At 42.8% G+C, this 10,027-nt stretch overlaps 1 protein-coding gene and 1 long non-coding RNA gene across 2 annotated transcripts; both read right to left on the bottom strand.

The window, feature by feature from the left end:
* Positions 1–1,682: 1,682 nt before the first annotated feature.
* LOC117645227 lies at positions 1,683–3,154 on the bottom strand. Its single transcript, XR_004587714.1, has 4 exons — positions 3,065–3,154; positions 2,030–2,125; positions 1,854–1,934; positions 1,683–1,769 (listed from the first exon to the last, which is right to left on the bottom strand). It is a non-coding gene; the product is annotated as an uncharacterized LOC117645227 (long non-coding RNA).
* A 241-nt stretch (positions 3,155–3,395) lies between these two features.
* LOC117644222 lies at positions 3,396–9,492 on the bottom strand. The gene is made up of 9 exons (XM_034383491.1): positions 9,408–9,492; positions 7,020–7,261; positions 6,837–6,927; positions 6,411–6,534; positions 6,194–6,329; positions 5,975–6,113; positions 5,550–5,897; positions 3,702–4,051; positions 3,396–3,593 (listed from the first exon to the last, which is right to left on the bottom strand). The coding sequence occupies exons 1-9, from the start codon at positions 9,490–9,492 to the stop codon at positions 3,396–3,398; spliced, it is 1,713 nt and encodes a 570-aa protein (XP_034239382.1).
* Positions 9,493–10,027: the final 535 nt, after the last annotated feature.

The raw sequence follows: 10,027 nt of genomic DNA, 5'->3' as shown, positions 1-10,027 counted from the left end.
CGCAAAAGCATACTTCCTGGCTATCACCCCCCAAAAAGAAAAGAGGCTCATTTTCAAAATAAACACATCCAAATTTACTACTGATGAAAATGCATTTCCATCTCCAGCAGAATCAAGCTCAGCATCGAGGCCGAAGGCCTTCCCCTGGCTAGTATTTAATTTTGTAGATGAATGCTTTACTATTCAGTGCACATTCCCATACGTAAATAATGTTGGAAGATCCATCTATGTTCTAAAAGCTACTTTTAGAATTTTTGGATGTGAGAGATATTTTTATTTGTTTTGACTATGTGAGTAATCATGTTTAAATTGTTACCTTCCAAAATGGTATCCATAACACCAAGGGAGATGTCCACTCGTGGGTGCTTCTGCAAACCCAATGTTCTATGGGATTAATCGTTCCTATTCTGTAAGAAAGTTTTTTATGCGAGTGATTTTTTAATTGTTTACTAGTCAGAAGACTGATCTTGTTTCATAAACATTTAAATAAACATTTAATTTTCTTATTTCTCAGTTGTTTTTTTAAAATGCTGTATTACCTTAAAAACTAGTAGGGTACTTCACAGAAAAAACATTGGAATAGAAAATACTTTAATTCAGCGGAAAGCCATTCACATACAAGAAGTAAATACTGCCCTGGTACATTATCAAAACAGTCATTGTTCAGAAAGAAAAATGCAACTACAGTACAATGCAGTGCACAAATACCATAGAGCGTACAATACAGAGTACAAATACAATACTGGAGACCATGTAATGGTGGTCCAAACCAATGGAACAAATCAAGGAAAGAAAATATCAATGTTAACATTCATTCCAAACTGAAAGAACAAAAGAAAAAAATAAATTGTATTCAAATCAAACTGATGGTCCATCTCTCCAATGCTTCAGTGCACAATACAGAGTACAAATACAAAACACTGGGAACCATTCACTGGTCATTTGACAAAGTGGCGTAAGTCCACCAGAAGTCAGATTCTTTCTTTGTAAACATTTTTCGGTGCAGCTACTAATCAGAAACGCCTTCAGAATCATTGCAGATTTTGTTCTATATGTACATCTGGCCACTGTGCTTGGTATAGGTACGATCCCAATGATAAGTAATCAAATTTACCTCATAACAAATGCCTTTTAGATAATTACAGTGAAACTAAATTTTCTTTCAAAGGCATTTTGTTAAAGGTAAATTTGATGACTTATCATTGGGACCATATCTATACCAAGCACAGTGACTAGATGTACATATAGAACAAACTCTGCAATGATTCTGAAGGCGTTCCTGATTAGTGGCTGCACCGAAACATTTTTACAAAAAAAGACTCCAACTCCTGGTGGACTTACGCCACTTAGTCAAATGACCAGTGAAATAGTCCAAACCAATAGAACAAATCAAGGAAATAAAATCTCAATTTTAACATACATTTGGAAGTTAAAGAACGAAAGAAGGAAATAAATTGTCTTCAAATCAAACTGATGGACCATCTCTCCAATGCTTCAAACAGCTCCTTCCTTACAGCAGTATTTTCATTGATTGCTCGTTGCAGATTCAGTGCCTGGGAAGAAGAGTCAGTTGACGCTGAAGACATGTTCCCTGCAACAAACAAAATACCACAGTTCAGTCCCAAATGTTGTATAAAAAGTCTCAGAACCATTACCATAGTGGAGACCAACACATTACCTTCGTCATAATTAAGCCATTTCTTAGAAACAGCACCAGGTCCAGCACCACAAGACAGTGCTTGCAGAACTTGCTTTCGGATGACTGGGGTCTTGAAAATAGGATATCATAAGAGGTCAGGTGTAAACAATTTTCAATTTTAGTCTTAACTTCAGAAGCTTACTTCCATACTTACATTCTCAACACTCATAAGTGGTTCACAAACTTGTTCCTTGGTGTTCTCCCTACTGATCACGATGGCCTTGGAATTCACAGCCTGTCAGGATAAACAAATAAAATAACGATTACTGAAATACCCATTCATTAATAAAAACATAATTTGAAACACAACAAATTTTTATGCATGTTTACCGCAATGCTTTTGGAGCCAACAGCACTACTCCTCTCAACTTTCACTGCAACTTTCTTTGAAGCAAAAGCCTTTGCCTCAATCCCTCAGAAGTTACTCTGCACAACAAGACAAAACAGGTTAAACAGCAAATTGACAATTGAGCAAGCAGGTACGGTCAAAGCACTTGAAAGTCAGAATAACTGCAATAGTAAGACTGATGTAGACAATAGAAGTATTAAGGTGAGGGGGTTGGAAATGCCATACCCTGAGCCCCAGACTTCTCAGAGTGAAGGGTATTAATTTACTTCAAGATGCAAAGTTACACACCAAATGTAGTTTAAATTCATTAACCTGTTCAGCCACAGTGGAATATTCACAATTAATGCAATAGCATATCTCAGAAACCACCTGTGCATGCAATTTTGATGGTCGCAAATTTGTTTTGGAGGTTCTTTCAACCCTATTCTACTAGTTACAGAGAGACAATTCGTTATTCCTTATGTGGATCATTAACAGAGGTTATGTAATGTCAATTTCCAAAAGATGTACAAGTTTAGCCTTTTTTTTGCCTATAAGAAAATTTGTTTCACTACACGAGAACAATACCTGTCAATTGAAATGTCTCTCATTAACTTTGTTGTCTTTACAAGAAAGGTCTTCAACACAAAGTTTGACCTACATAAATCAAAACTGAATGCGCAAATGAACTTTAGAGAACAAAAAAAATTTTTTGAAGGAAATGAAGTGAATGCCAGCTGCATGTCCAACATGCAGACACCCATTGAAACACTTTTCAGTAACAATTCAACTTTGACTAATGTAATAAAACTTAAAGAAAAAATACATCTCAAATGAGGGACTTTGGAAATTTTTTTTTTCAAAGTAATCCAATTTTGGAATTTTAGCTGTTGTTAGCCACATTAACACCCACACCTCACCTTCACATAAGTTCCTACAGACAAGGGAATGAAAATGAAAAACACTGTCACAATGATTTGAAGAAGATCAGCACCAAAATTTCCATGGTGACAATTACATTGCTGGTTTTAACTCACATTCTGGGTAGCCTTATTGTTGACACTTCCAACATTTTCTTCCTTTGCTTCATGTTGGGCTGCTCTCTGGGTAGCTTCATTCAACTGCAACTGCAACTGAAAGGGATGGTCAAATTAATCAGTGTTTCAATGGAAATCAAGCCCGCAAAGAGAGATTTGTTGACTAATTTTGCTTACAAGCCCGCACATGAAATGTGCGTAATTTTTAAAATTCTATGAACATGGCAGCCAAGATAAGGAATGTCATTGACTAAAAAATTTGCTTTCAGTGGGAAAAATGCATCGACAAACCACGGGTAAGTAGTACATGTCCATGAGAAACGAAGCATAATTATGATGGTACCTGCAGAGGATTTTGGGCTCCAGTTCCAACCGCTGCCTTGATTCCAGTAAGTTTCATCACATCAACGTGAAGTGGTTTCAGTCCTAACCCGACCAACTCAGGAGCCGGTCCCCCACCAGTTCCACCCATGTACTTGGCTTTTTCTGCGTATGCTTTTCTGGCAATTCCTTTCAGCTTAGTCCAACCCTATAATTGAGAAACAGATCACAAAACATGACGTTAGAGTACATTCAAAAATTTTTCTTTTGTCAAATTGAAATGAAAAGAGAATCCAAAATTTGTACGGCATCATACTTTTTTCCACAAAGTTCCATTTCTATTAGCTCCGCCCGGAATGCTGTTGCAAGTGGCAGCGATAGCTTCCCATTTGTTCTGGACAGATACAGCCCCAAGGGGTCCAGTGAACTCTCCATGCAGCAGCTCAACATCATTGCTAACGGCCAGCATCAGTGCCTTCCACTGTGCATATGATGCCTTTCCCGGCTTATTTTCTTTCGCAACATTGGCCACTGAACCTTGCAAAGGTCGAACAGCCTGTGGGGCTTTCAGTGCTCTCAGGCTTTTCAAAGCTTTGCCTTTAGCTGCTTTTGCAGCTGTGGGTGCCTTTGCCCCTCTAGGCGCCTTTCTACCTCTGGCTGCATTACCTGGAACACAGTTATAAGGGGATATCAAGATGTGTTGATAAGGGCAATGATGTGCAAGACGTATCAACAGTTTCAATTTAATGTAATAAACAATCAAACACACAACGAAATTCACTTGCAACGTGTGACTGAAGTGGGATAAAAGCACCCCAAATGAAGTTGAAAATGAAGACCCAATTGACTGACTTAAAACTTCGAAATATTGAGCACTGCGTACTGTGATGGTAGGGTTATGTATTACCTAGCGCAGAAGATTGAACCGAAACAAAGGCAACCACATTTATGTTATGACACTTACCCATTATCGCAATGGAGTGCAAAATTGGCGATCCACAACAGAAAATTGAAAATTCGGCCTCCTCCCTTACTTACAAACTGCAAAGACAATGAAACTCGGGAACGTGAAAACGAAAAACTGATGAACTGAAACAAAAGCAGTGCGCTTGCTTAGGGTATGAGAATTTTTCGAAGTGTAAAACTTCGTTTCGTACCTTGCAATTTTTCGTACCTTCTTGTAGAAGGGGTGAATAAAAAATGGAAATATAATAGACAGACGTCATTTCATTTGATGTCTGCCAATGTTTGCATGCTATGCATATCCAAATTTGCTTCACCACAAATTACAGCCAACTCAAAGTAGGTGAGTTGTGATGCTCACAACTTACTGAAATGTCGCAACGATTTGATTTAGTATATCGGTGTCAAGTTTTATTACTTCAGTGTCGAGTGATTGTGAATGGAAGAGGTTTAAACCTTCCCTTTTCTTGCTCATCCTACATCGACACTTATTTTCATAAGGTACTTTTAAAAAAATTACAGAGGCAAATGAACTAAGAGTTCTTGCATAAACATAAAATTGATTAATGAATAATTGAAAGAAAAGTTCCCCAAACTAATAGTACATTAAAATAAGCATGCTTTGATGAGACAGAATGTCTCCCTTAGCTATTACTGTGGCATCCAAAAATGCCCCTCACCAAATTTCAGACTTCTCTGCACAGATTACATAAAAAAATTAAAAAATTTCAAAAATTCAGTGGAAATAGCATAATGTGGCTGAATAAGTAGGTTATAATTAGTGCAAAAATTTGTTCGTAATATTAAGTTGTATTTGGTTTTTCTTCATGTTTACAAACATACTGAGGTATCAAACAATTGGATAACTCCTTCAATTAGTGCTGAGCTGTGAGTTAGCGATCATCCTAGGGGGCCTCAAACAGTAACAAATTTAATGCCGCCTTTGGTTTAAGCCAAAGCCACACATATCACAAATGACTGCCATAAATAAAGAAGTGAAAAGTCCTGTTAGATTTTAATAATGAACAATTGCGATGAATGAATACAAAAGAGTGGAAACAAATTAACTATGAGGCTAAACACATTCTAACATTGTCACATACTCATGCGTAAAGTCAGTGGGTCTAACACCACTAATGAAGTCGTCGCTGCTGCCTCCTCTGATTGACATGATTGATTAAAAAATTCATTTCATGAATACCACGCATGACAATATCAAGGGGAAGGTCATTTTCATCATCATCAGGAACATAGTCGTCATTGCCTAGGATGTCATTGAAAGGTGGAGGCTGGTAAATACCTCTCTGGTTACAAAAATTGTGTAATACACAACATGCATTTACAATGTTGCCTGCAAACGCCGCATCTTTGTAATGAATGCACCTGTCACAACCAAGAATCCTGAATCTACCCTTAAGAATACCAATACACCTCTCCACGCGATTTCTGCAATGGCAGTGCACTTGAGTGTAGTAAAATTCAGGGGTGCCACGTTCAGCATGAGGCAGAGGAGTGTGTAGCCATGGAGCAGTGAAGTAGCCGGAATCGCCTGCAAGCAGGAAACAGCCATCTGACAACGCTTTCTTATTCATACTCTTTATGTATAACATCATCCGTTTGACTTACCGAGAAGCCAGCACCTATCTTCCCAATATGCTTGTTCCACAATTGGCCGCGCAGCAGATGCATTCCACACGTATGTATCGTTGCAGCTGCCAGGGAATCTGGCGTCCACATTCATTATATTCAAATCACTATCACATATCTGTAAGCATATAAAAAATAAAGCATTGCAACTTACACAATTACTCGCCACACCTCTACCGTAACAAAGAAAAACCTTACCACTTGAACATTAAGAGCTAAAAATCCTTTTCTTGAAAAAAATGCCTGCCTTTCAATATCGTGAGGCAATTGAGATAGCCTCACGAGAGTACCATCTATCAATCCCAGGACTCTAGGTAAACCTAGACGTTCATTCCTAAAGATAATTAAAAAAGGGAAAAATGTACTTGGCAGATTTAGAAAACCAGTAATGACACCGAAGAAAAATATGACTTACCTTGCAATAATTGGGGCCCTTTCTTCAGCTGTCAATGGGAACCTAATGAACCTTGTCAGAACATCTGGGTGATTTAAAGCATCTGTTATTTCCCTGACAAATCTGCTGACAGAGGATTCGACACCTGTAAGGAAAAGGCACGCAGTAGCGGCCGCGCGATCCAAAAGGCGCTCAGTTGCGGCCCTGCGATCTGAAAGGCACGCAGTTTGCCGCGCGCGATCCAAAAGGCACTCAGTTTGCTCCGCGCGATCCAAAAGACACGCAGTTTATGGCTGGCGGCCGGCAAACTGCGTGTCTTTTGGATCGCGCGGGGCAAACTGAGTGCCTTTTGGATCGCGCGCGGCAAACTGCGTGCCTTTCAGATCGCAGGGCCGCAACTGAGCGCCTTTTGGATCGCGCGGCCGCTACTGCGTGCCTTTTCCTTACAGGTGTCGGATTGGCTAACAGCAACATCAATAGATTTTCCTAGTATTCTTTGGTAACTCCCATTGGCATACAGCGAGAGAGTTACCAACAACTGCAAAGAAAAAAAAATAAGCAAAAGTCATTGTGAAGACACAGTAACAAAATAAATCAATATATTTCAGAATAAAAAATGGGAATAAGAACCTTTGTAATGAGTGGAATCTGGTTGGGGCTAGTCCTTCGTTGCACATATGGATGAATTATATTCAGAAGATGGACCACATCGTCCTGAGGCATGCGGTAATTTCGAATGAATTCAGGAATACTCATATTGTTAAGGGGGTCATGAATAGCCCTTAAACGAAATCTGTCATTAATTTGCATGAGCACCCGGCGTCTGTGTTCTGCATATATGTTTACTACTCTTCCATCAAAATAATCAAACTCTGAAAGCAGAAGAAAAAAAAGGGGGGGGGGTAAATTGAGCACATCAAACCACAACACAGAAACAAGCCACAATAACATTCAATGGGTAGAGACAGAGCCAAAAGATATAAAAAAATTAGAGGTAGAAATAATTGCAGGGATGCAAATGCGATTGAAATGGGGGAAATAAAATGCGGCTCTTTGTTCGCGATAGGGAAGGACATGTTGGAACACATGACAACTTGTTACTGCTCAGAGAGAGAAACTAACCAGTCGGTTGGTTCAAAAGACATGAAATGAAGCCACGAACAGTCGAACCGGTCATAGAGGTGACTGAAATATAGACGAAAAAGGGGAAGAAAAGTGACGAAAACATTCGAGTTGTGTTTGTTGCGCAGGTTATGAACCCAGCACGACAATTTAACTCAACCACTCACGTCGTTATGAACCCAGCCCGACAATTAACAACTAACACAACCACTCACGCCGCCTTCACGACTCACCCATGGTAAAGAGGAATAATTGTTGACTGGTTAAAATTGTTGCCACAAAGAGAAAATCCCGAGTCGACCACGACGTGACGATCCACCAACTAACGCTCAACGCTGTGGGTAGACGGGTGTCGTGGGGGGGGGGGGCGATGAGCCGATGAGCGGACCCGTCAGAACAGTAGAGCATCGGCCAGCCGAGCCGACCGAAAGCCCGATCCGTGTATGGACCGACTCGGGACACAGCCGACCGCGCCACAGCCGGCTCCACTCGGCAGGCAGCCAGCCGCCCAGCAGCGCGTCAGCTACGGCACGCGCGAGGCGCCCAGACATCGCCCAACGATTTGCTGAATCAGACCGCTGGGCGCCGGCCCCGCTCGAACCATGCACCAGCACTTCGGTAGTGCCGCCAAGTACGTCCCGACGCGCGGGCCGCCGGCTTGAACGGCTGCCGACGCTTTGGGCGTCAGCTGCGCTCGCACCGTGCACAAGCACCTCGGTTGTGGCACCGAGGGCTTCCGTGCGCGCGGGCCCGGCCCTGGTCGCAACTTGACTTTCCCGCCCACAGCCTGCAAACACGCTTCTAGATCTAGAAGCGACTACTAGCCCCTGAGTACCCGCTCCAGGACGGCGGGTACACTGGTCGGACGCAGCGGTGCGCTGCTCCGCCCTAGTCCCGTCATGGGCAGCCGCCTGACGGCGTCGTGCCTCGTCCCAAAGAGGCATTTTTTTTTAGAAGTCCGATCGTGGAACACGACCGATGCCGATTTCCTCCATTTTTTGGTCAAAGGTAGTCCTTGTGGGTCTAAGAAAGGCCACAAATTTTTTGGGCCGAAATATGCACCGTTCAGATTCTATGGGCAATTTTCGTTTTCTCTGACAACTTTTCACATAATTTGGCCAAAATTGAAAAATCACCTTTCTGAGGCCTCTATGCACTCGATTGAGCTCAAAATGTGGTATCTTATGTAAAATCACGCGAGGAACACGAATCCGGTGCCCGTTTGTTGATAGGACAACCCAAAAAGATGTTATGCCTGTTTTTCAGGTTTTGTAGTGGTTTTTACTTTTCTTGGGGTTTTGGTGTTCGGCATCGATTTTCGCTAATCCGATGAGTGGATTTTATAGATAGAGGACCAATCTATCATATTACGAGATAAAAAGTTTGTGTACGCCGCGTGAAAAGCAGTGGCGCTGCAAAAATGGAAAATCCGTCATTTCTGGGTAGTTTTAGATCAGATAAGCCACCTTTCGCGTGACCGTCTCCGCCCCATATTCAGTCTAAATATTGTCCCAAGTGATGTCAGAGTTGGTGTGAAATTTCACCGCTGTAGCTCAAGTAGTTTGGAAATGGCAGCTTTCTAAAGTTTTGCAATCACGTAAGGTATTTACTTTAAGGGGAGGTTCTGGTGAAAATGCTATTTTCTCCTAAATAGGTCCCACTGTGAAAATTTGTTAAAAATTTGATGTCTTAACAAGTATTTATTAAAAAAATTCGGTTGGCTCGGCCGCGGGCCTCTCCACCCTCCCCTTGATTAACATCATGTGCTGCCGCGAGCAGCAGTCCTGGAAATTATTACACTGTAGCCGCAAATGCAGGGCGGGATTTCGCAAGGACGCGTCGCGCCTCCCGACGGGGATAACCTCACTGGACCGCGTTCTCGGACGTGGCACTTACTTTTGTCTCGTTTCTCCCGATACAGCTGCCGGGCCCTTTCACGTTTACGCTCTCGTTGTTCTTCGGTCAGCTTCCTGGGGGCCATAGCTTAGGCCAATAATTGCCGCTTCACCTGCTTCTTCCCACATATCTTGTCTTTTTACTCCACACACGTGCAACGCGCTCCTTCAGGCCAGCCGGCGACACTGTTGTTGTTGTGCAGTGCGAGGCCCCCGCTCCCCTCGTCTCCAGCGGCATGCGGCGTCGCCGGCGGCGGTGCCACGCTGCATCCTGCATCGGTATCGGCCGAGCGAAGCCGACCTAGCTCCGAAGGCGATACGAGCTGAGCAGGCCACGCTAGGCCCCTGCTTGAGGGCCGAGCCGAGCCGGCCGAGCCTTGCCTAGGCCTGCTACGCAGCACGCCGCGCCACTGCGCCCTGCGCTGGCGGCGGGGAGGTAGGGGGGGGAAGGGGGGGGCTAGGCCCCATGGCCTTTTTCCGGCCCAGGCCGGCTTAACGCACGCACAGAACGACGCACGCATGGTCCCGCCCCGCCTCAAGACTATCTCGAGAGTAAAAGCAAGCTGACACCTTCATTACAATTGTATAGCTTGCTTTAGCTTTAGCATCGGTGTCATCTGC

Source organism: Thrips palmi, unplaced genomic scaffold (genome assembly GCF_012932325.1).
Source record: "Thrips palmi isolate BJ-2018 unplaced genomic scaffold, TpBJ-2018v1 HiC_scaffold_18, whole genome shotgun sequence".
NCBI classification, from domain to species: Eukaryota; Metazoa; Arthropoda; class Insecta; order Thysanoptera; family Thripidae; genus Thrips; species Thrips palmi.
This window is presented reverse-complemented; position numbering and strand designations above follow the sequence as displayed.